Raw genomic sequence first — 27,752 nt, forward strand, 5'->3', positions numbered from 1 at the left:
TTATACCATTTTAAATTTTACCAGGGCAATGTTTCTTCGTACTCCTTCCTTAAATCTGAATTCTCCTTTTTTCATTTTAGTCTCATTTCATTGTTCATTATTCCTTTCTTTTTCCCCCAAATTTGTGTCTTTCTCAAATTCTCTGTCAGCAAAAGCAAGTATTAAATTTACTCTCCTTTCCTGTAGGAAATCATTTACAAACATTTTCCTGTATGTATAATCATTTTTTACGAAGGATGGCTTTTCATGAACACTGTTTTAATTCTTCTATATCTATTTTTGAGACTAGTATTTCCTCAAAGACTGTAAATTCTGCCTCAGTGCTTCCCTTTACACATGGGATTAGAATTGTACTCTCAGACCTTCAGCTGAAAGGCTGCCTAACAGAAGCTGTTACTCTGCCGGTGCTTCCAGAGCCTGAGGAAGGTGAGAGGGGGCATGAAGACTGAGGGGACACAGATACTCCCGATATGAAATCTTCATCCGTGTTTGCTAGAGAGAACTACCTCTCATACCAGATTTTCTCAGCCTCAGCTTCTGCTCCACATTTGTACAATAACTACGTTCACCTCTCTAGGACTACCGTCTGCTAAATTAGGCAGGAATCTTGTTGCTTTATGATAAATCTGCATCAGAAAGAAGCCCAACAATCCTTGGACTCTCTATTGTAATTATTTTTGAACTCTGGCAAAGGAAAGGGTTCCAAGAACAGATCCTGGGCTCTGGACCTAGATTTCTTTCTTTCTTTTTTTTTGAGACGGAGTGTGTCGCCCTTGGTAGAGTGCCAGGGCATCATAGCTCACAGCAACCTCAAACTCTTCGGCTAGCAATTCTGTTGCCTCAGTCTCGCAAGTAGCTGGGACTACAGGCACCTGATGCAACGCCTGGCTTTTTTTTGTTTAGCTGTTGTTTAGCTGGCCCAGGCCAGGTTTGAACCCACCACCCTCAGTGTATGTGGCTGGCGCCGTAACCACTGCGCTACAGGTGCCAAGCCTGGACCTAGATTTCTTGACTTCAAATCCTAGTCAGGCATTTGGATGTCTGACCACAGTTTCTTCCTCCATAAATGGAGATAACAAACTATACACACTTGGTCACTTTGGTGGTGGTAAGTGAGTGGATACATTTTAAGTGCCTACAATAGTGTCTGTACATAAAAAGAGCTTAACTATTCTTTCTCCTCCTCTCTGTCCTGCCTTATACCTTTATTTCTACAAAACACTGGTTTTTAGCAGAAGTGTGTCAGAATTCCTTGTTCTAATTATAGTGACCATAAAGCACTTTCTCAAAAAGAGATGTGTAAAAAATTTTTTCATGTAGTCCTTCAATTTAATCCAATTTGCCTAAATATAGCAGAAATTCCTCCCTATCTTCTAATTCAGGTATAAATGTTTCTATATTCTTCAATTATTTTGCTCTATCCATTGGTTTACAAAAGAATGTGCATAGCATTACAGTTATACACCGGTGTCTACATATGTTTTCTTCTTAAAGCTCTCCAGAATTAATTAATTTTAAAAATAGACTTCTCATTGGTATGTCATGTAATTAATTTCAGAGAACCAGGAATAATGTTTCCTATCTTTTTCAATGTAGACATTAGTATCCCTTAGGATTTAAAGAAATACTGATATACAATAGCATATAAAGAGCAATAAAAAGAAAGAACTCAGTTACTTACGATGCTCCTGAATTCATGACGCAACTCTTTGCTTCACATGAACAATCTCTTCCATCATCATGATTCATTCCAAGATTATGACCCAATTCATGGGCAACAATGGATGCAAATATTTCCACAGTCATTTGCCCAAACTGTCCAAACACAGGAAGGTGGTAATTAAGTTTCTGAACAAAAAGGAAGTATTTTGTTTCTCAGATTTTTTTCTTTTTTTTTCTTTTATTATTAAATCATAGCTGTGTACATTAATGCGATCATGGGGCACCATGCACTGGTTTTATAGACCATTTGACATATCTTCATCACACTGGTTAACACAGCCTTCCTGGCATTTTCTTAGTTATTATGTTAAGACATTTATATTCTACATTTACTAAGTTTCATATGTACCCTTGTAAGATGCACCAGAGATGTAATCCCACCAATCACCCTCCCTCCACCCATTCTTCCTCTCCTCCTTCCCTATATTCTTAGGTTATAACTGGGTTATAGCTTTAATATGAAAGCCATAAGTTAGCTTCAGATTATTTTTACAGAAGGAAATTTATTCACTACACTGTTGATAGCCTATACTATAAATCAAGCACCTAAAAACAGTCTTCATACATTTCAGTCTAGTAAGAAACCAGTATGAATCACATACAGATGATGGAGATGAATTCTTTAAGCAATACAGCAATTACTTTAGCACCAAGAGATTACTCATGGTAGTTTATGGGAAAATAAAATTGATGGTTCTAACTTAATTCTCTCAGAGTCTCTGTCTCCTCATCTACAAAAAAGCTAATTAAACAAATAATAGATATAAGAAAACTTGATCCAGTCACAAGGAAAAGAATACACTTTCCACTTCTACTTTGTTCCTCATGACACTCAAAATATTGTTTTAAAGACCAGGGGAGAAAGTATAAAATCAAAAAATGCTTGATACTATCCTAATACAAATATCCAAAATTGAACATCAAGAGCAACATACCACATTAATCCCGCCTGAGTGGCTCCTTGAACATATTGTTCCCACAAATGCCATTCCTGCAGTTCCACCAAAACCTTTCTTTCTAAATGAAAAGGTAAGAGTTATAAAATGTAACTGGGGGAAAATTGAACATGTTGCTCCTAATTATATGGGTAATCTTAAAATTTTTTAAATTTTCTTTTTTTTTTTTTTGTAGAGACAGAGTCTCACTTTATGGCCCTAGGTAGAGTGCCATGGCATCACATAGCTCACAGCAACCTCCAACTCTTGGGCTTAAGCGATTCTCTTGCCTCAGCCTCCCAAGTAGCTGGGACTACAGGTGCCTACTACAACACCTGGCTATTTTTTTGTTGCAGTTCGGCCGGGGCCGGGTTTGAACCCGCCACTATATGGGTAATCTTAATTAAGCTGGAAGAACCTATAAAAACTGGGAGAAGAATGATAAAAATAAGTAACATTTTAAAATCAGAATATAGTTATTGCCTTATCTCCTTTTTATTAACTTTTTTCAGACAAGTGAAGATACCTTTTAAATACAAAGCCAAGATTCTTTTTCATATCTTCTAGATGAAAAACTTCCTAAAATGCATTATATTTATTTATCCAGTAAACTCTAGTGAGTTAGAGACAGGTAACAAACTCAGTGAATATATTTACATGGGAGGCGACATGGTGGTAAGCATAGAGAATGTGGTCTTCATGTGCTCTTCAACGTGCCCAATACACCTATTCCCTCAGGACCTATTCCCCCTCCCTGGAACTCTCTTTCCTAACTCATCATCCTGCCTCCTTCAGGTCTTTGCTTAAAAGTCACCTTCCTTGGCCAGGCTTTCCCTCATTATGTTGCCTCTAATCTCACCCTCACTCCTGCAATACTTTTATATCTATCCTCCTGGTTTAATCTTCTTCCTCATCATTTACCATTACTTAAAATACTATTAATATACATACTTATTTATCTCCTTTATAGCCAATCTCCTCCACCAGAATATGGACTCCATGAGAGGAGGAATCTTTGTCAGTGTCACTTTTGTTCACTGCTATACCCCAGTACCTGGTGTATACACCCAGTAACTACCTTTTAAATGAATGAATAAATGATTCTCTGGGCCACCTGACTGGCCAGGACAAGAAGACTAGAGGCACTGATGATGGAGACTGCCAAAGAAACATTCTAGCCAGGTCACCCTATAGATAACACCACAATCTCTAAAATCCACTCATGTACGCAAAAGCTTCCAAAAGGATTTTCAGTGGCCTATTCTTAACTATAATCAAACAAGGGTCATCAAATAGCTGGAAAATATCTCTACTAGGACAGACAGAGACCACGTAAAGAGAAGAAGGAAGAGTAGTCTTGGCAGGTGTGGTTGGCAAGGCACATGAGCATGCTTCATGCCTGTTCCCTTGGTCTTCCATGAACTAGATGGCATTCTCTACCTGTGAGAAGAACTAGATGGCATACTACCCTGGTATGAGGATATTTGCTTCTCAATTTTACTAAAAATTAATTTAAAAGGTCAAAATGAGAATTTTGTGATAATGGGGACACGAAGAACTATTTAATCATTTTCAGTGCCTACCTTTAAAAATCAACCTACATTAATAGGAGAAAAAAAAACAAGAAAACAAAAAAAAAAGAAAAGAGGGAAAGAACAAGAAACCCAATAGTTGAATAAAAGAAACCCCACAGTAAATGAAGAATAAAAATAAAACAGACACTAAAAACAACTATAAAATAATTCAAGAAAAAGTCCTAAAACTGAAAGACATCAGTTTTTAGATTGGAATGACTCACTGAACACACAGTACAAATGCTAAAAGATCAAAACATATCATCAGGAGAAGTCAGAAGCCTGAGAACCAAAAGAAGATCCTACAAGTCTCCATGGATAGGGAAAGTATATAGGCCATATACCAAATATCAGGAATCAGAATAGTTTGAGGCTTCTCAATAGTAATACTGGAAATCAAAAGAACACAGCAATGCATTCAAAATTGTGAAGAAAAACATTTCATGCCTAGAATTGCATACCCAGCCAAATAATCAAAAAAGTCACAAACTAGAGGCTCAGTGACCATAGCACAGTGGCTATGGCACCAGCCACATACATTGAGGCTGGAGGGTTCAAACCTGGCCTGGGCCAGCTAAACAACAGCAACAATTCCAACAAAAAAGAGCCGGGTATTGTGGCGGGCGCCTGTAGTCCCAGCTACTTGGGAGGCTGAGGCAAGAGAATCGCTTAAGCCCAAGAGTTTGAAGTTGCTGTGAGTTGCGATACCACGGTACTCTACCAAGGGCGACAAAGTGATATTCTGTCTCAAAAAAAAAAGTCACAAACTAGAAAGCACACCTCTGAAAGACTGAGTTACTTAGGCCCTAGGCTAATCAGAGCTCAAACTGAGATCATTTTAAAATTCTGAGACTGTGAAAACGCATTTTCAGATATATAAGAGGTCAATACTTTTTCTTTCCATATATCCTTTCACAAAAAACAACTAGAAAACATGCTATACCAAAATAAGGAAGTAACTCCAGGAAAGGAGGAAGACAGAATAAAGGTGACAGGGAATCCAACACAGAAAAGGCTCCAATAACATAATATCACATCAAACTAAGTCTTCCTCAAAACCTTAGGAGAATATAAGTCTAATATAAGAAAATAAGTAAAAAGTATTATTATGACCATTTCATTAATATTACTTAAAAAAAATCACTTACAGAACTAGCTGAGCACTGTCATGTCTCCGACGTGTTATAAGAAACTTTTCCCGCCACTGTACAAAGTTCCCCAAAACATCACCAGGATCCCCACCTATGTCAATCAGGTTTCTATTTGTCCAAATCTCCAGTCCAACTAGCACAATTCGAATATTTAACATAATGTACATCTGAAGAAAAAAGAAATAAAAGTATATAAAGTATATTAAAGAACATCAGAAAACACTTTTAACTACATAAAGTAACACAGCTACTTAAATTAAAAACAGGACTACCTCCTCTAAAAAAACAAAATCTTTCTTATAACCTCTCAAGAGACTCAAAGATAGTAACAGACAATCAATTTTTTTATAATCTTCCATTCTAAAATCTGACAACTCTGAAATTAAAAGTTTTGGGGAAAATTGGTTCCAAAACTCACCCTAAAGTAAGGCAAGCCCATTCATGTCCCTTCATACATTTCCCTACAGAAATATCAATGAGTTGGATCACAAGGTACTACTTCAAGATCATGTTAGAGGTATTATATAATACAAAGTAAACCATACATGTACCATCTTTCTACACTCATCTAAAATTCTAATCATGGTCTCCTCAAAGGTTTGTGAAGTAGAACTCTTTTCTCTATGAAATACTGTAAAGAGTAAATGAGCTAATAAATATAAAGCACTTAGCTTAGTTGCTAACACACTGTAAATACTCAATAATATCATTATTATTATGCGTAAAGTTCATATCAGGGGAATGTCTTATAGATAAAACTATCTTATAAAAACATGAATCTACTTTCTTTAATATTTCCCTAGTAGATGAATTCCAAAATCTCAACCCTATCATTCTCTCTCCCTCACACAAACACACAAAATTAATATTGCAATGTCACAGTTTCAGGGTAGAAGCCAGCCTTTTTTTTTTGGCCGTGGTCAGGTTTGAACCCGCCACCTTCGGTATATAGGGCTGGCATCCTACTCCTTTGAGCCACAGGCACCACTCAGAAGGCAGCCTTATTCAAGATAAGATTCTCTAAGATCTGGCCAGCCACACCTATAACCCTAGCAGTCTGGGAGGCCAAGACAGGTGAATTGCTTGAGCTCAGGAGTTCAAAACCAGTGAGTGAGACCCAGTCTCTACCAAAAATAAAAAAATTAGCTGGGCATTGTGCCTTTAGTCCCAGATACTAAGGAGGCTAAGGCAAAAGGATAGCTTGAGCCCAAGAGTCTAAGGTGGCTGTAAGCTCTGATGCCATTACACTACCCTGGGTGACAGAATAAGACGGTCTCAAACAAAAATATATATATATTTAAAGATCTTTTCATAAATACCAAAGCCTCTTAACCTGCCAGCTCTAAAAATAAACTAAATGGTAACATGAAATCTCTTGCTGTTCTCAAAGTCATCCTACATTTATATTTTCTTTTCAAACATTAAAAAAAAATTACAAAACAAACTCAAAGGCGAACCTTGGAAATACTGAGTCAGTAGGCCCTATGATAACCAAAAATCAAAATGAAACAATTTTTAAACTCTGTTCTGAGCCTGTGAAAGAATATGACAGAATAATCCTCATTGACAGAAAATACAACTTACGCTATCCAAGTAATTTGCCAAATGAATCATCTCTTCTCTCACAGCTGTCTGATTTCTCCCCATCAAATCATACTGAAAAACCAAAGAAAGAAAGTCATTATCATCAAAGTAATTTAAAAATAAAAATGTCTATAACTTATTGCAATGAAGATAAGAACACAAATATTTCCTCTGAACTAAAAATTAAAAAATTTAAACATTTACCAACATTCCAGATTTGAAGGATATATTTTAGTAGTAACTAGAATTAAAGAAACATACATAAAAGTGTGAAATAATAATGAAAAACACTGACATCAGAGGAATTCTGGGAAGATGGCCTACTGGTAGCAACCCTCGGCAGAGGCTCCTAAGCAGAGGGAGAAAAACTGGACAGAATAGAACTCTATGAAGCCAAAAGTGGGGAGCTGAGCCAAGAAAGAAGTTTGACAAGCTGCAACTCCAAGGAAGAGCATTCAAGGAAACAAATTACAGGTACAAAGCCTATCAACTAGAGGATGGAAGACCCCTTCCCCAAGCGGGAGGCCCGTATGGGGTCCCTGCCAGCAAGCAAGGAACAAAAGACCTCTCATGTCCTTCTATAGGGAAGTCCCACTTATGAACCTAGACACCACTCCATGAGGCATAAAATTGAACAGATATTTTACCCCACAATTCCCAGTCTACCCTTCCCCCCCCCCCCCCCGCATGTTGGTCTAAAGTTCTGCCCTTTGCAGAGCTCAGAGTGTTTTGTCTTTTTCTGAGAGATCTGGGCACAACATGGGCCTCCGACCATCAGCACAGAATATGTGACTAGATGGGAAGAAAGAGAATGGGGGAAGAAAGGAACACTCGCCAGGAGGAGGAGCAGTCCCCTGATTACGACTTCGCCTGGCCAGTGGTGGTGTTGACCCTCGGTTTGGGCTGTGTCTGGTGGGAGGGGATACAGAAACGCCAGATCTGACAGCGCCCACAGTAGGAGACTGGTTGCCCCACGTGGACTGAGTTCAGCAGGCAGAGATGGTCCCCAGCCTCAGCTGGGCCTGCAAGCAGAGGTTTGCCAGGTGTGGACCAAGAACTGAGGGCAAGGGCGTGGTCACCTGACTCCAACAGAACCCTAGAGCAGAGGCTTGCTGAGTATGGAACAAGATCTGAGGGCAAGGGCATGGTCACCTGACTCCAGCAGAGCCTACAAGCCTCCGGGAATGGAATGAGTCCTGTGGGACTGGCGAGCAGAGGCTTGCTGGGTGTGGACTGAGACCTGGGGGGTTGGGGGGGTGCCCTGATTCCAACAGAGCGTGGTGGACAGAAGCTCGTAGGGTATGGACTGAGCCTGGCAGGCGGGGATGTGGTCCCCTGACTCCAGCTGGTCTGGCAAGCAGAGGCTTGCTGGGTGTGGACTAAGACCATGGACAGGGGCATGGTCCCCGGCTCCATCTGGGCCTGTGAGCAGAGAAGAGGACAACAGTGCATCCAGAGAAGAGGACAGCTGAGTATGGCAGAGGGAGATGAGGATCCCTGGCTCCAAATGTGCTGTTGGAGACCCTTGAGGCCCTCTCTGTTGATCAAGATTTTCACTGCCTGAGACAATTTAATTGGAACTCGTGTCTGGGGCTATCCACCCAGGGATACTCTGAGGTTGACCTTTGAAGTTCTGTAGCAGAAAAGAACTGAAGGGTTGGGGCTGGACGCCGCAGCTGTCTGTATCTCTTCATGGCTGAGATTTAAACCTAATGCCCTGGCTTCTTAGGATACGGTAGAGGTTGGCTCATATCAAACAGAGCTAGCTTACACTACCTCACCAAGTAGGTCCTCAGAGTCTCCGGCCAAAACTCTGAAAAGGGCCTTTGTAAGGTTGTAGGAGATAACCCACAATTAAAAGGCCTAGAACTTTGATGAGGGGCTGATTATCTCTACCACCTGGGAACCCCAATTCAATCTCACTCTACCAGTTCTAATAACCAAACAGTGGAAAATAAACATGGTGCAGAACCAACAGAAGAACTCTGACAACATGAATAACCAGGTAGATCAACAAACACACACACCCCCAAGGAATTACAAAGGAGATACAACTGAAGATCCCATGCACAAAAAAATGGCTGAAATGTCAGAAATAGAATTCATAATATGGATGGCAAATAAGATGAATAGAATAGAAGAAAAGTTAGAGACTGAAATCCAAAAGTTAGAGACTTTGTTCAAAGACAAAGTCACCAAAGATAATGACATAATGAGAAAAGAAATAGCAGAGCTAAAGGAAATGAAAAAGTTATTCAAGGAGCTCTGAAACACAGTACAATCCCTCAGTAATAGAGTTGACCAGGCAGAAGAAAGAATCTCTGAAATTGAAGACAAAGCTTTTTAATGTTCCTAAACACTCAAAGAGGCAGACAAATGAAGAGCAAAAACTGATCATTCCCTGAGAGAGTGGTGGGATCACTCCAAAAGATCAAACATTCATCTTATAGGAATTCCCAAAAAATAGGATGACCCTAAAGGTACAGATGCTCCACTCAAAGAAATTATAAAGGACAATTTCTCAAGCATTGCAAGAGATACAGAACTTAAGATAGTAGACAGTTTCATAACCCCAGCAAGACTCAATCCAAATAAAGCACCTCCCAGACTGTGATTAACTTTGCCAAAGTTCGTATGAAGGAGAAAATTCTGGAAGCATCCAGACGTAAGAAAAGCATTACATACAAGGGGAGAAATATCCGAATAACTGCAGATCTCTCACCCGAAATGTTTCAAGCCAAAAGAGGATGGTCATCGCCCTTCAATCTCCTAAAACAAAACAACTTCCAGCCCAGGATCTTCTACCCAGCTAAACTGAGTTTCATTTGGGATGGAGAAATCAAATACTTTAATGACATACACATGTTGAAGAAATATGCCATAACTACACCAGCTCTCCAAGATATTCTCAGACCCAACCTCCACAACAACCAGCACAATGCTCTACCACCAAACTCATGCAGAAATTTTTGAAGAAGAACCAATTTCCACAGTGGTGAAAGGATTAAAAATATCCACTATACATTTGAAGAACATGACACCCAAAATACCACCAGGCTTATCGATTCTCTCAATTAATGGGAATGGTTTAAATTGTCCTCTAAAGAGGCACAGGTTGACTGACTGGATACATAAACTCAGACCAGATACCTGCTGCATACAAGAATCTCATCTTACCTTAAAGGATAAAAATAGACCCTGGGTGAAGGGATGGGCATCTATAATACAGGCAAATGGAAACCAGAAAAAAGCACGGTTGCAATTTTATTTGCAGATAGAACTGGCTATAAACCAACAAAAACAAAGATAAGGATGGTCACTACATATCTGTTAAGTGAAACATCCAAAATGAAGAGATTTAGATAACTAACATTTATGCACCCTACCATGCTCCTGAATGCATAAAGCAAACCCCAATGGATATGAAAAACTTGGTATCTTCCTTCATTATAATAGTTGGAGATTTTAACACCCCTTTCACAGTTTTGGATAGATCCTCCAGAAGAAACTAAACAAACAAATGTTAGACTTAAACCTGACCCTAAAACAAATGGATTTAACAGAACTCTATCGAACATTTTATCCTAATAAAACTAAATATACATTCTTCTCATTAGCCCACAGATCATCCTCCAAAATTCATCATATCCTAGGACACATGTCTAACATCAGCAAACTTAAAAGAATAGAAATTATTCCTTGTATCTTTTCAGACCACCAAGGAATAAAAGTTGAACTCAACAGCAACAGGAATCTTCATACTCAAACGAAGTTATGGAAAGTAAAAAACTCATAGCCTGAATGATAGCTGTGTCAAAGACAAGATTAAGAAGGAAATCACCAAATTTTTGGAATAAAATGATAATGAAGACACAAATTATCAAAACCTTTAGGATACTGCAAAGGCAGACCTAAGAGGGAAATTTATAGTGTTGCAGGCCCTCATCAAGAAAATAGAAAGAGGCTCGACACCTGTGCCTCAAAGCGGCTAAAGCTCCAGCCACATACACCTGAGCTGGAGGGTTCGAATCCAGCCCAGGCCCACCAACCAATGACGGCTGCAACCAAAAAGTAGCCAGGCATTGTGGCGGGCACCTGAAGTCCCAGCTACTTGGGAGGCATAGGCAGAAGAATCGTTTGAGCCCAGAAGTTGGAGGTTGCTGTGAGCTGTGATGCCACAGTACCCTACCTTGAGGCTCTGTCTCAAAAAAAAAAAAAAAAAAGAGAGAGAGAACAGAAGGAGAGGAAGTCAACAACTTCTCAAGCAACTGGAAAAAGAAGAATATTCCAAACTCAAACCCACCAGAAGAAAAGAAATAACCAAAATTAGGGCAGAATTAAATGAAATTGAAAACAAAAGAATCATTCAGAAGATCAACAAATAAAAAAGTTGTTTTTTCCACTACAATTTCTCTGATCCCAGCCAAATTATATGGAGGACCAGGGAAATGAACATCTGGGATCATTCCAGACAACAAAGCTGATGATTTTAACACAGAGATAAACTAGATGTGATAAAATAATTTATTAACTTAAAGTGACCTGATTAAGGTTTACAGGAGGAATAAGTGTTCTGTGGATCTCAAACTCAGACTTTCTTGAGTGTAGAGGCTCAAGAAAATCTTTTTTCTTTTATGACATTATCTCTTAGTCTTCTGTCTGAATTTCTTGTAAATGGTTCCCCAGACCTTCTCCCAAGGTAGAGCTAACTGCTCTAATTCCATTTGTTTCATTTGCATATGATGTTATTGCCTCGAAAGATCACTATTTTACAGTCACGAGTATAGTAAATAGGTTCAGGCAAAAATTATCAATGAAAGCTAAAACCATGAAGTGAAAGATTGTTGCAGAACAGGATACTCCCACATTTTCAAAGTATCGCTCTATAGGTTTGTTGATTAATTACATAGAAGAAAAGTTACTTTCGTAATTGAAATCTGATGCACACCACTTTGACCAAATGGTCAAACTTACCATCACCAATAAAGAGACAAACTGACATTAAAAAAAAAAAAGTTGTTTTTTTGAAAAGACAAATAAAATTGATAAATTTTAATTTATTTATTTAACCTAACAGAAACAGAAAAGTAAATCTCTAATATTGTCTATCAGAAACAATAAAGGAGAAATAACAACAGACACCTCAGAAATTCAAAAAAAAAAAAATCCTAAATGATTACTACAAAAAACTCTATTTCCAGAAATTTGAAAATCTGGAAGAAATGGACCAATACCTGGAAGCATGCCACCTTCCTAGACTCAATCAGAAAGAATTAGAAATCCTGAATAGAACAATATCAATCACTTAAATAGCATCAAAAATACAAAATCTCCCGAAAAAGAAAATTCTGGGACCACATGGCTTCACATCCGAATTCTATCAAACCTTTCAAGAGGAACCCAGTACCTACATTATACAACTTTTTCCAAAGCATAGAAAAAGAAAGAATACGTCCTAACAAATTCTGTGAGGCAAATATCACCATGATCCCCAAACCAGGAAAAGATCCAACAAAGAAAGAAAATTATAGACCAATATCATTAATGCATATCAATGCAAAACTACTCAATAAGATCTTAGTAAACATAATTCAACAATACATAAAAAAAAAAAATCATACACCATGAAGAAGCTGGTTTTATTCCAGGGTTACAGGGTTGTTTCAACATACACAAATCCATAAATATAATACATCACATCAATAAAATAAAAAACAAAGACCATATGATCCTATCAATTTATGTAGGAAAAGCTTTTGATAATACCCAGCATCCTTTCATGATCCGAAAGAACCCTTAAGAAAATAGGCACAGAAGAGAGATTTCTTTTTTTGTTTTGTTTTGAGACAGAGTCTCACTATGTCGTCCTCAGTAGAGTGCTGTGGCATCACAGCTCACAGCAACCTCAAACCCCTGGGCTTAAGCTATTCTCTTGCCTCAGCCTCCCAAGTAGCTGGGACTATAGGTGCCAGCCACAACGCCCAGCTATTTTTTGGCTGTAGCTGTTACTGTTGTTTGAGGGGGCTGGGCTGGATTTGAACCAAAAGCTCTGGTGTATGTAGCTGGTGCCCTACCCACTGAGCTACAGGCACCAAACCAGAAGGGACATTTCTTAAACTCACAGAGGCCATCTACAGCAAACCCACAGCCAATATCATATTGAATTGAATAAAATTGAAAACATTTCCACTCAGATCAGGAAAGAGGCAAGGATGCCCATTGTCTCCACTGCTATTCAATATAGTAAGGGAAGTCTTAGCCATTGCAGTCAGGCAAGAGAAGGAGATCAAGGGTATCCAAATAGGGTCATAGGAGGTCAAGCTCTCAATCTTCATAAATGATATGATTTTATACATGGAAAAACCCCAAGGGACTCAACTACAAAACTCTTAGAAGTGATCAAGGAATACAGCAGCATCTCAAGATACAAAATCAATACTTACAAATCAGTATGTTTTAGATATACCACCAATAGTCAGGTTGAAAATACAGTCAAGGACTCTATTCCTTTTACAGTAGTGCCAAAGAAGATGAAATACTTGGGAGTTTACCTAACAAACGACATGAAAGATCTCTATATAGAGAACTATGAAACTCTGAGAAAAGAAATGGCTGAAGATGTTAACAAATGGAAAAACATACCATGCTCATAGCTGAGAAGAATCAACATTGTTAAAATGTCCATACTACCCAAAGCAATATACAAATGTAATGTAATCCCTATTAAAGCACCATGTCATCCTTTAAAGATCTGGAAAAAATAGTACTTCCATTTATATGGAATCACAAAAAACCTCAAATAGCCAAGACATTACTCAGAAATAAAAACAAATCAGGAGGAATCATGCTACCAGACTTCAGCCTATCCTATAAATCTATAATGATCAAAACAGCATGGTACTGCCACAAAAACAGAGAGGTAGATATGTGGAACAGAACAGAGAAGCAAGAGATGAACCCAGCCACTTACCATCATTTCATCATTGATAAGCCTATCAAAAACATAAATTGGGAGAAAGACTCCCTATTTAACAAACGGTGCTGGGTGAATTGGCTGGTGACTTGTAGGAGAATGAAACCGGACCGACACTTTTCACCATTTACAAAAATTAATTCTCACTGGATAAAAGATTTAAACTTAAGCCATAAAACTATAAAGATACTTGGAGAGAGTGTAGGGGAAACACTGGGAGAAATTGGCCTGGGAGAATATTTTATGAGGAGGACCCTCCCTGGCAATTGAAGCAACACCAAAATTATATTACTAAAATGCTACTGCACAGCCAAGAACACAGTACGTAAAGCAAGCAGACAGTCCTCACAATGGGAGAAGATATTTGCAGATTATGTTTCTGACAAAGGTTTGATAACTACAATCCACAGAGAACTCAAACTAATCAATAAGAAAAGAACGAATAACACCATTTGTATGTGGGCAAGAGACTTGAACAGAAGCTTCTCTGAAGATGACAAGCACATGGCCTACAGACACATGAAAAAATGCTCATCATCTTTAACCACCAGAGAAATGCAAATCAAAACCACTTTGAGATATCATCTAACTCCAATAAGAGTGGCTCACATCACAAAATCCCAAAACTACAGATGTTGGCGTGGATGTGGAGAAAAGGGAATACTTCTACACTGCTGGTGGGAATGCAAGGTAATATGTTCCTTTTGGAAAGAAGTTTGGACAACACTTAGGGAACTAAAAGTAGACCTACTGCTCAATCCTGCAATTGTTCTGTTAGGTATATAACAGAACAAAAAAATCATTTTACAACAAAGATATTTGCACCAGAATGTTTATTGCAGCCCAATTCATAATTGCCAAGTCATGGAAGAAGCCCAAGTGCCCACTGAACCATGAATGGATTAATAAACTGTGGTACACATATACCACGGAATATTATGCGGCCTTAAAGATAGAGAGACTTTATCTCTTTTATGTGTACATGTATGGAGCTGGAACATATTCTTCTTAGTAAAGTATCTCAAGAATGGAAGAAAAAGTATCCAGTGTACTCAGTATTATTATAAAACCAATATATAATCACCCACACTTTCATATGAAAGATAAAACACAACTATAGCCCAGGACAAATGAAGAGGAGGGTGAGGAGAGGGACTGTGGGAGGCCAGGTGGAGGGAGGGTAATGGGAGACCTCACCTATGGTGCATATTGCAAAGTTACATGTCAAATCTATTAAGAGTAGAGTATAAATGTCTTAACACAATAATTAAGTGAAGTAAAGGCTATGTTAACCAGTTTGATGTAAGCATTCCAAATTGTATATAAAATCAGCACATCATCCTGCACAAATGCATTAATGTACCCAGTTGTGATTTAATAAAAAAATTATTAAGAGAAAAAAATTTAAAAAATAGGTTAAGGAGGCGGAGCAAGATGGCACCCGAGTAACACCTTCCTTGCATCTGGGCACCGTGAGTCTGGGGATATAGGACTCCAGGCATCTCTGGCTGGTGGGATCTGCCTACCATCACCCTTGAGAGATTACAGGGAGTCAGCGAGAGACTTCTGGACCCCAAGAGGAGGACTAAAACAGTGGAAAACCGGCAAGTGGTCGCGTGTGTTCAATCCGTCCAAACCCGCCCGCAACTTCCACAGGCACGAGAACTTAAAGAGCAAGAGAAAGTGAAAGGAAAATTAGGGCAAGGAAACAGATAAAAGAAATCACCCATGAGGAAGAATCAGCAGAAAACTCCAGGCAACATGAAGAACCAGTCCAGAACAACCCCGCCAAGGGACCATGAGGTAGCTACTGCAGAGGATTCCACCTATACAGAAATGTTAGGAATGACAGAAAGGGAATTTAGAATACACATGTTGAAAACAATGAAAGAAATGATGGAAACAATGAAACAAACTGCTAATAAAGTGTAAAATAACCAAAAGGAAACTCAAAAACAGAATCAAATCACAGATGAACGATATGAAGAATATAAAAAGGATATAGCAGAGCTGAAGGACATGAAACAGTCAATCAGGGAACTTAAAGATGCAATGGAAAGTATCAGCAACAGGTTAGACCATGCAGAAGAAAGAATTTCAGAGATAGAAGACAAAGTTTTTGAGATAACTCAGATAGTAAAAGAGGCAGAAAAGAAGAGAGAGAAAGCAGAACGTTCACTTTCAGAATTATGGGACTTTATGAAGTGTTCCAACATACGAGTTATAGGAAATCCAGAAGGGGAAGAAGAATGCCCCAAAGGAATGGAAGCCATACTAGAGAATATTATAAAAGAAAATTTCCCAAATATAACCAAAGATTCTGACACACTGCTTTCAGAGGGCTATCGGACCCCAGGTCACCTCAACTCTAACCGAGCTTCTCCAAGACACATTGTGATAAACCTCTCCAAAGTCAAGACAAAAGAAAAGATTCTGCAAGCTGCCAGGAGTAAACGCCAGTTCACCCACAGGGGCAAATCCATCAGAGTGATCGCAGACTTCTCTAATGAAACTTTCCAAGCAAGAAGACAATGGTCATCTACCTTTAATCTACTTAAACAGAACAATTTCCAGCCCAGAATTCTATACCCTGCTAAGCTAAGCTTCAAAATTGATGGAGAAATCAAATCATTTACGGATATACAAACATTGAGGAAATTCGCCACAACAAGACCAGCTATACAGGAACTACTTCAACCTCTTCTGCACACTGACCACCACAATGGATCAGCAGCAAAGTAAGAACTCCAGAAATTAAAGGACAGAACCAAACCTCCACACTGATGCAAAACTAAGCAAAGCACTCTCACAAAACAAGACGAATAGAATACTACCACACTTATCAATTATCTCAATAAATGTTAATGGCTTGAATTCCCCACTGAAGAGACATAGATTGGTTGACTGGATTAAAAAACACAAGCCATCCATTTCCTGTCTGCAAGAAACACACCTGGCTTCAAAAGACAAATTAAAGCTCCGAGTCAAGGGTTGGAAGACAATTTTTCAGGCAAATGGAATTCAGAAGAAAAGAGGAGTTGCAATCTTATTTTCAGATACATGTGGATTTAAAGCAACTAAAGTCAAAAAAGACAAAGATGGTCACTTTATATTGGTCAAGGGAAAAATACAAGAAGACATTTCAATTCTAAATATCTATGCACCCAATTTAAATGCTCCCAGATTCTTGAAACAGACCTTACTCAGTCTGAGCAATATGATATCTGATAATACCATCATAACAGGGGACCTTAACACTCCTCTTACAGAGCTGGACAGATCCTCTAAACAGAAATTAAACAAGGATATAAGAGACTTAAATGAGACCCTAGAACAACTGTGCTTCATAGACGCATATAGAACACTCCATCCCAAAGATAAAGAATATACATTCTTCTCATCACCCCATGGAACATTCTCCAAAACTGATCATATCCTGGGACACAAAACAATTATCAACAGAATCAAAAGAATTGAAATTTTACCTTGTATCTTCCCAGACCATAAGGCACTAAAGGTGGAACTCAACTCTAACAAAAATGCTCGACTCCACCCAAAGGCATGGAAACTAAACAATCTTCTGTTGAGTAACAGATGGGTGAAGGAAGAAATAAAACAGGAAATCATTAACTTCCTTGAGCATAACAACAATGAAGACACAAGCTACCAAAACCTGTGGGATACTGCAAAAGCAGTTTTGAGAGGAAAATTCATCGCTTTAGATGCCTATATTCGAAAAACAGAAAGAGAACACATCAACAATCTCACAAGAGATCTTATGGAATTGGAAAAAGAAGAACAATCTAAGCCTAAACTCAGTAGAAGAAAAGAAATATCCAAAATCAAATCAGAGATCAATGAAATTGAAAACCAAAGAATCATTCAGAAAATTAATGAAACAAGGAGTTGGTTTTTTGAAAAAAGAAATAAAATAGATAAACCATTGGCCAGACTACGAGGAATAGAAAAGTAAAATCTCTAGTAACTTCAATCAGAAATGATAAAGGGGAAATAACAACGGATCCCACAGAGATACAAGAGATCATCTCTGAATACTACCAGAAACTCTATGCCCAGAAATTTGACAATGTGAAGGAAATGGATCAATATTTGGAATCACACCCTCTCCCTAGACTCAGCCAGGAAGAAATAGAGCTCCTGAACAGACCAATTTCAAGCACTGAGATCAAAGAAACAATAAAAAAGCTTCCAACCAAAAAATGCCCTGGTCCAGATGGCTTCACTCCAGAATTCTATCAAACCTTCAAGGAAGAGCTTATTCCTGTACTGCAGAAATTATTCCAAAAAATTGAGGAAGAAGGAATCTTCCCCAACACATTCTATGAAGCAAACATCACCCTGATACCAAAACCAGGAAAAGACCCAAACAAAAAGGAGAATTTCAGACCAATCTCACTCATGAACATAGACACAAAAATTCTCAACAAAATCCTAGCCAATAGATTACAGCTTATCATCAAAAAAGTCATTCATCATGATCAAGTAGGCTTCATCCCAGGGATGCAAAGCTGGTTTAACATACGCAAGTCTATAAATGTTATCCACCATATTAACAGAGGCAAAAATAAAGATCACATGATCCTCTCAATAGATGCAGAAAAACCATTTGATAAAATCCAGCATCCTTTTCTAATTAGAACACTGAAGAGTATAGGCATAGGTGGCACATTTCTAAAACTGATTGACGCTATCTATGACAAACCCACAGCCAATATTTTACTGAATGGAGTAAAACTGAAAGCTTTTCCTCTTAGAACTGGAACCAGACAAGGTTGTCCTCTGTCACCTTTACTATTCAACGTAGTGCTGGAAGTTCTAGCCAATACAATTAGGCAAGACAAGGAAATAAAGGGAATCCAAATGGGAGCAGAGGAGGTCAAACTCTCCCTCTTTGCTGACCACATGATCTTATACTTAGAGAACCCCAAAGACTCAACCACAAGACTCCTAGAAGTCATCAAAAAATACAGTAATGTTTCAGGATATAAAATCAATGTCCACAAGTCAGTAGCCTTTGTGTACACCAATAACAGTCAAGATGAGAAGCTAATTAAGGACACAACTCCCTTCACCATAGTCTCAAAGAAAATGAAATACCTAGGAATATACCTAACGAAGGAGGTGAAGGACCTCTATAAAGAAAACTATGAAATCCTCAGAAAGGAAATAGCAGAGGATATTAACAAATGGAAGAACATACCATGCTCATGGATGGGAAGAATCAACATTGTTAAAATGTCTATACTTCCCAAAGCAATCTACCTATTCAATGCCATTCCTATCAAAATACCAACATCGTACTTTCAAGATTTGGAAAAAATGATTCTGCGTTTTGTATGGAACCGGAAAAGACCCCGTATAGCTAAGGCAGTTCTCTGTAACAAAAATAAAGCTGGGGGCATCAGCATACCAGATTTTAGTCTGTACTACAAAGCCAAAGTACTCAAGACAGCATGATACTGGCACAAAAACAGAGACATAGACACTTGGAATCGAATTGAAAACCAAGAAATGAAACTAACATTTTACAACCACCTAATCTTTGATAAACCAAACAAGAACATACCTTGGGGGAAAGACACCCTATTCAATAAATAGTGTTGGGAGAACTGGATGTCTACATGTAAAAGACTGAAACTGGACCCACACCTTTCCCCACTCACAAAAATTGATTCAAGATGGATAAAGGACTTAAACTTAAGGCATGAAACAATAAAAATCTTCCAAGAAAGCAGAGGAAAAACACTGGAAGATATTGGGCTGGGGAAAGACTTCATGAAGAAGACTGCCATGGCAATTGCAACAACAACAAAAATAAACAAATGGGACTTCATTAAACTGAAAAGCTTCTGTACAGCTAAGGAGACAATAACCAAAGCAAAGAGACAACCTACACAATGGGAAAGGATATTTGCATATTTTCAATCAGACAAAAGCTTGATAACTAGGATCTATAGAGAACTCAAATTAATCCACATGAAAAAAGCCAACCATCCCTTATATCAATGGGCAAGAGACATGAATAGAACTTTCTCTAAAGACGACAGACGAATGGCTAACAAACACATGAAAAAATGTTCATCATCTCTATATATTAGAGAAATGCAAATCAAAACAACCCTGAGATATCATCTAACCCCAGTGAGAATGGCCCACATCACAAAATCTCAAAACTGCAGATGCTGGCGTGGATGTGGAGAGAAGGGAACACTTTTACACTGCTGGTGGGACTGCAAACTAGTACAACCTTTCTGGAAGGAAGTATGGAGAAACCTCAAAGCACTCAAGCTAGACCTCCCATTCGATCCTGCAATCCCATTACTGGGCATCTACCCAGAAGGAAAGAAATCCTTTTATCATAAGGACACTTGTACTAGACTGTTTATTGCAGCTCAATTTACAATCACCAAAATGTGGAAACAGCCTAAATGCCCACCAACCCAGGAATGGATTAACAAGCTGTGGTATATGTATACCATGGAATACTATTCAGCCAGTAAAAAAAATGGAGACTTTACATCCTTCGTATTAACCTGGATGGACGTGGAAGACATTATTCTTAGTAAAGCATCACAAGAATGGAGAAGCATGAATTTTATGTACTCAATTTTGATATGAGGACAATTAATGACAATTATGGTTATGGGGGGGAAACAGAAAGAGGGAAGGAGGGAGGTGGGTGGGGCCTTGGTGTGTGTCACACTTTATGGGGGCAAGACATGATTGCAAGAGGGACTTTACCTAACAATTGCAATCAGTGTAACCTGGCTTATTGTACCCTCAATGAATCCCCAACAATAAAAAAAAAAAAATAAAAAAAATTTAAAAATAAGAAATAAAGTTAAAGGTATCATGCGCTACCCTAAGCTTCTGTTGGTATTCTGTTGGTATATTACAGCCTTAAGCTTTAAAGGAAAAAGGCCATTTGAATTTTTAAATTAGCACTCAAGAAAAATCAATACATACATATTAACATTTGCTTCATGGGAAGCTCACTTCTCATCTGCTTTTCATGAAAAATAAGAAAAACTGTCACCAATCTCACCCTTTCCTTGTCTACAACAATGAACAGCTCCACATATCGGGTCTGTGGCAGGACAGCTCTTCTTCTCTGTCAAAAACACAAACACCATAAAGGTAAAAAAAAGTTATAAGGCTATACATTTTTCATCTAATGATCACTCCCTATTCTCTAGTCACTTCTTCCATGTCTATTAAGAACATCATGGGTGGTGGCGCCTGTGGCTCAGTGAGTAGGGCGCTGGCCCCATATACCGAGGGTGGCGGGTTCAAACCCAGCCCTAGCCAAACTGCAACAAAAAAATAGCCGGGCGTTGTGGCAGGCGCCTGTAGTCCCAGCTACTCGGGAGGCTGAGGCAGGAGAATCGCCTAGGCCCAGGAGTTGGAGGTTGCTGTGAGCCGTGTGATGCCACAGCACTCTACCGAGGGCAATAAAGTGAAACTCTGTCTCTACAAAAAAAAAAAAAGAAGAACATCATGGGCTCGGCGCCAGCCATATACACCAAAGCTGGCAGGTGTGAAGGGAGCACAGGCCTGCCAAACAACACTGGTAACGGCAACCAAAAAATACCTGGGCATTGTGGTGGGCACCTGTAGTCCCAGCTACTTGGGAGGCTGAGGCAAGAGAATCACTTAAGACTGGTAGCTGTGACGCCACAACACTCTACCGAGGGCAACATAGTGAAATTATCTCAAAAAAAAAGGAACATCATCAAATTATTTTATAACATTTTATGGATCAATAAAGTCAAAAACACGCTTTAGTTCAAAAAGTATTATTTACTTCTTAGTGATGAAAACTTAGAACATATGCTGCTAACTTTAAATGAATATAGTGTATGTCAAATATTTAATTTTTTAATTTAAAAAGTTTTGTAAACGTAGAAAAATCCTAGTAAAGATAAAAGGGGTTGTAAAGTTTGCAAAACAGAAATACTGACTTTCTAAAATTGAAACAACACACATACACATCTTAATGGAGAAACCCATTACTGTGTTCACAGATAACGGAAGAACAGCTACTAAAATCCCAGAGCAGAAGTCAGGACAGGGTAAAATAAAAAGTACACACACACACAATTTATATCTTAATGGGAAATCCCATTATATGTTTGTGGTTAATGAAAAAATATCCATTAAAATCCCAGAGCAGAAGTTGAGAAAGGTTGCTATTTTGCAGAAATTTATACAAAATAGGATAAGCAGAAATTGAATATTTTTGAACATTTTTTCTTAAAAAGAATGGTCTAAGAGGAGTGGATAAAAGGAGAGGCAAAGAAAACAATGCCATAAATTAGTACGGGCTTATAAAAAATATGCCTCTTCCAACAGGAACTTCATCTCACATGTAGAAAGGCATATTCCCCACAGCTGAAGTTGATCTAGTCCTAGATCCCATTTCGATCTAAGAGATTCATGTCAAGAATAAATATGAGTGTCCTTGGAAGATATCTAAAGTAGTTAAATTTCTTAAGCCAAATCTCTGTCTTAATTTCTCCAATCTAGAGCTCAAGAATCATCATTCTGGTTTGTGTAAGAGTTCTCTAAACAAAAATTCTATTGCTCTCTGATAGACAATGTAACAGACTACTATACAGCGATGCTAAATATTATTATTCTGTTCAAGATTTAAGCCCCAGTTTCTAAAACCCACTGAATCTAAATTGTACTCAACTTGGAAAGAGGAATGGTATATTACTAATCTTTTCATCTCCTAGTACCTATCACAACATCTGGAATGTACTTGGTAAAAAATAATAATAATAATAATAATAAATAACTATTGGTTGAATGAATAAATAAATGATTTTTCCAATGTTAGTCTCAGCTATGAAGAATTATATTACTTCCTTACTCGAAGTAGCTGAGTCATAGTGGGAGGCTCTTTCTCTTCATCCTTTGTAGTTTCTTCTTCTATATCCTTACTGGAAACTCCACATTTGAAAGGTTCTTTGTGAACATCATCCATTTGATAAAATACATGCTCAAAGTGAGAGCTGTTTTGCAGGGGTTCAATCCCGTAACTCACATTTTCTAAATGCAGTAATCCTCTAAATGCACATATACACAATTTTTAAGGGAAAAAAAATACACAGAAACAGGAATCAGAAAAACATAAATTCACATTCTCAGTTTTTTGTTTGTTTTCTTAGAGTCTCACTTTATCACCCTTGGTAGAGTGCCATGGCATCAAAGCTCACACTAACCTCAAACTTTTGGGCTAAAGTGATACTCTTGCCTCAGCCTCCCGAGCAGCTGGGACTACAGGGGCCCACCACAATGCCCGGCTATTTTTAGAGACAGGGTCTCACTCTTGCTAAGGCTGGTCTTGAACTTTTTGAGTTCAAGCAATCCACCCACCTCGGCCTCCCAGAGTGCTAGGATTACAGGCGTGAACCACATTCTAGTTCTTAACACATAAGAAAGGTTAACATGGTTTCCTGCCCAGGTGATTTCCAAGGAGCACGCGAGGCCCATCTTAGAATCTTTTCTCAAGGTACCTCAGAAGGGAGAACTGTAACGCTTCCTCTTTCCCACCTGCCTCTCAATACTTGACTGACGAGTTTGAAGTTCTACTGGAACCATGCAAATCTGTCCTTAGGCAGCTCCAAGGAGCTTGCTGGCTCTACAGCCACCTTTGGGCCCCTGCCAGCCTGCCATGACTCAGATCCCTTTCCCAGAATCTTGGCCTTACTGAAGTTCTGGGGAGAGCAGTTGGGACTCATCCAGCACTCCAGAAGATGGATTTATACTTCCTTGTGGGTTTCAAAGGAGCTTCCAGGAGCTCTACTTAGCCAACCATGATGGACTTTGCCCCAGCAAGACCATGCAGCTCCAAGTGGAATCCAGGTGCAGCCTCCAATCTGAGAAAGTCACCCAACCCAGCACGTGTCATATAGGCAACCTCAGGAACCCCTAAGCCTGTCTTGAAATAAGGACCAACCTCTTGAGAACTCAGCCCAGGATAGCAGGTGCCTACTGGCTCTGGGTTTGACAATGGGGGAGAGGGAAAGTAAGCATTATATTTGCCTCTGAAAAACCAGCTGCCACTCCCAAACCTATTGTCCATTATGATTTCATTCTGAGGTTGCTTCTTGGCCTCAGAGAATCCCAGTGGAAGTTTGGAAATAGCCTCTCTACCTTTTGGAGCATGGTTTTCAGAAGCCACCTGACTTCTGGAATTATCTTTGGAGGACAGGTAGGGTGTAGATTACTGATATCTCACCGGAATAGCTTGTGTTTGATAAGCTGCTCTTGGGTATTATGCTCTTGGGGGAGTTTTTTTTTTTTTTCATACTGTATTTTTGTATGCCTTTTACAAAGTGGTGTTAACTGTTTTTGTATAAGGAAAAAAATAAAAACTCTTGGACAAGTTTCAAAAAAAAAAAAAAAAAAGAAAGGTTAGCATAAGGAAAAAACAGAGGTTTTGGAGTCAGGGAAATAAGATGGACCTAAATTTAAATCACAAACCTGGCACTTACCAGCATCACTGCCTTTGTGAGTTACTCAAACTCTGAGTTATCGCTATATAACAGAAAGCTTTATAAGGTGCTAGCTGAGAGAAGTGGTAGCCTGAGGATCAGAGTTTGAACCACAAATGTTTTCTACTAGCTTCAGGATTCTTAGTAAGTTATTTAACCTCTGCCATAGTTTATATTCTGTATAGGACTTTTCTGAAAACTAAATTATTTAGTAAGCACAAAGTACTCAGAAAAATACCTGCCACAGATTATTCAATAAATGTTATTACTTAATGAAGATAATCACAGCCATTTTATACATACATATATAGTTGGTTTGAGGATTAAAAGTAATATTTATTGGTTCAATTATGCAATTAACCAACCAGCACAGTACCATACTGCCAAGCGCTCAATAATGTAATTTTAACAGCATTATAACTTTATTTGATGTGTGATACAGTTTCTCTCAGCCTCAGTTTGCTTGCCTAATAAAGATAATGAACATTTTCTCATAGCCATTATGAGATTTAAATGAAATAATACTGAAATAATACTGAAAATTTTACAAAGTGCTATAAAAATTTAAAGTACATTGTAAATAGCAAAAATAGAATTTTAAAAAAATTCTAAAAAATAGAATTTCTTGGCTGGGCATGGTGGCTCACGCCTGTAATCCTAGCACCCTGGGAGGCTGAGGCGGGTGGATTGCCCTGAGCTCAGAGGTTCAAAACCAGCATGAGCCAGAGTGAGACCCCATGTCTACCAAACAAAAGCCAGGCGTTCTGGCAGGCGCCTGTTGGGAGGCTGGCAGCTACTTGGGAGGCTGAGGCAAGAGAATCTCTTAAGCCCAGGAGGTGGAGGTTGCTGTGAGCTATGACACCACAGTACTCTACTTAAGGGGAAGGAAAGAAGGAAGGAGGGAGTAAGGGAGGGAGGGAGGGGAAAAGAGAAAAAAAGAAAAGAAAAAAACTTTAAAGTAAGAAGATTAAAAGCCAATTGAAAGCAAAATTAATAAAATAAAAATAAAATTTCTTCTTTAGACATTAAAATTCAGCAACTATAATATTTTCCTAAGTAAATATGCCCAGAGTATCTAAAACATAGCTCTAAAGACCTTCAGTAACTTAAAAATAAAATCCAATTTCACCAAGTCCCAAAAATGACTTGATTTGGTCACAGAAATAGGAAAAGGGGTAAGAAACGGGTGAAAGAAAAAGGGCAGATAAAGGAAATTTCTTACCTGAGTCCAAAACAGTCACTAAGAGCAACGGATGAATCGTAAACTCCCTCCACATAGCCACGATAATGGCAATGATTCTAAACGAAAAAAACTGCATTATCTTTGAATACTGCTACATTGCTGAAAATCATTAGAGAAATTGCAGAGCTAAGAAAATTACTTGACACCTGTAAACTAAAAAAATTTATTTATATTATTGGCATCTCATAATATCTCATGGCCTTCTTCAGACTACCTGTTGACTAGCCACTATCACCCTTCAAGTACACAAATGTTGAGGCAGAATTCCACAAGACACAAAGTACGAACAGCTCTGTCTCAATGACCTTTCAGCCTAAAGCAAAACAAGACAGCATTATCTTATATATAACATTTTAAATCACAGTCAATCTAAGCAGCAACAGCAGCCAGCCAATTGACTTCTACTACAGGAAAGGACCTTGTTTGATTCTTTTTTTTTTGTAGAGACAGAGTCTCACTTTATGGCCCTTGGTAGAGTGCCGTGGCCTCACACAGCTCACAGCAACCTCCAACTCCTGGGCTTAAGCGATTCTCTTGCCTCAGCCTCCCGAGTAGCTGGGACTACAGGCACCCGCCACAATGCCCGGCTATTCTTGTTTGATTCTTATGGCCCAGAGGAGGAAAAAGGTCAGTATGGGCCTAGCTTGGTGGCTTACGTCCATAAATCCTAGCACTCTGGAAGGCCAAGGCTCATGGATTGCTTGAGCAAAAACGAGAACCACTCCCAATCTCTAAAAATAGCTGGGCTTTTGGTGGACACCTGTAGTCCTAAATACTAAGGAAGCAGAGGCAAGGGGATCACTTGAGCCCAAGAGTTTGAGGTTGCTGTGAGCTGTGCTGACAACATAACACTCTACAGAGGGCAACAAAGTGAGATTTTGTCTCATAAATAATAATAATAATAATAATTCAGTATTGGGGGGAAGTGATTTTGACTACCTAATTTTCTTTTCTTGCTATAGGTATATTCATTATATTATTATTAGTTATAAATTTAGCCATCTTCAAAAACTTAAAGAGTCGTTATCCTTAATTTTGAGCAAGAAATTAACTGGTAGAAATAAATGGATATCTGGGCGGCACCTGTGGCTCAAGGAGTAGGGCACGGGCCCCATATACTGGGGGTGGTGGGTTCAAGCCCAGCCCCAGCCAAAACTACAAAGAAAAAAAAAAGAAAGAAATGGATATCACTTAGAAATAACAAACTCTTTAGTACCCAGTGAGATTCTTCTTATCTTTAAACAATTTCAAAAAAAAAATAAACAATTTCAAAGCACTAAAATAGAAAAATAAAGGGGCAGGAAGCACTAGCCTTGCTGGACATTATGACATATCACATATCACAAGGTCTTGATAATTAAAACAGGATTGTACCAGCATTGACAGTCAGCCAGCCAGTGGAGCAGAACAGAAAGTCTCTAAATAGACCAAAGTACATATGATACTATATATGATCAAAGTAGCATCTCAAGTCAGTGGGGCAAAGATGCTCTTTTTTTTTTTAATTACTAATAGACCTGCCTGACCAGACAAAGATGGGAGTTTTTAATAAATGCTGCTCAGTCCACTGATTAAACATTTGGAAAAGGATAGATCCATACCTCATACCATAAGATAAGAATAAACTCCAAATGAATCTAACATCTAAACATAAAAAATAAAACCATACCAGAACAAGAAGAAAACATGAGTGAATTCTTCTTTCACCTGAGAGTAGAGAAAGACTTTCTAATTATCACTCAAAATCTAAATGCAGTAAAAGATTGATGATCTTTACTGTATAAAAAAAAGAATTTAAGGGCAGTGCCTGTGGCTCAAGGAGTAGGGCACCAGCCCCATATGGTAGAGGTGGCGGGTTCAAACCCATCCCCAGCCAAAAAAACTGCAAAAAAAAAAAAAAAGAATTTAAGCTTCTACAAAGAAAGGAACACCAAAAATAAAGTCAAAAGACAACTAACAGACTGGAAGAAAACCTTAAATATCTGTAACATAAAAGGTTAATGTTCCCAACTATAAATAGCCCTTAAACATTGAGAGAAAGATTAAA

The 27,752-nt window shown here is 38.5% G+C and overlaps 1 protein-coding gene across 1 annotated transcript in view; it reads right to left on the bottom strand.

Moving 5' to 3' along the window:
* The window catches only part of ADAM9 (ADAM metallopeptidase domain 9), a 154,241-nt gene that overhangs the window by 96,740 nt on the left and 29,749 nt on the right, over positions 1 to 27,752 (bottom strand). Inside the window, exons 5-11 of the mRNA XM_053578640.1 lie at positions 25,685 to 25,761; positions 22,836 to 23,031; positions 21,006 to 21,071; positions 6,967 to 7,038; positions 5,380 to 5,549; positions 2,658 to 2,739; positions 1,682 to 1,815 (exon numbers count right to left, since the gene is read on the bottom strand). Of these exons, the coding sequence (XP_053434615.1) occupies positions 1,682 to 1,815; positions 2,658 to 2,739; positions 5,380 to 5,549; positions 6,967 to 7,038; positions 21,006 to 21,071; positions 22,836 to 23,031; positions 25,685 to 25,761 (797 nt within the window). The remainder of the gene's footprint in view (positions 1 to 1,681; positions 1,816 to 2,657; positions 2,740 to 5,379; positions 5,550 to 6,966; positions 7,039 to 21,005; positions 21,072 to 22,835; positions 23,032 to 25,684; positions 25,762 to 27,752) is intronic.

This window comes from Nycticebus coucang, chromosome 24 (assembly GCF_027406575.1).
Source record: "Nycticebus coucang isolate mNycCou1 chromosome 24, mNycCou1.pri, whole genome shotgun sequence".
NCBI lineage: Eukaryota > Metazoa > Chordata > Mammalia > Primates > Lorisidae > Nycticebus > Nycticebus coucang.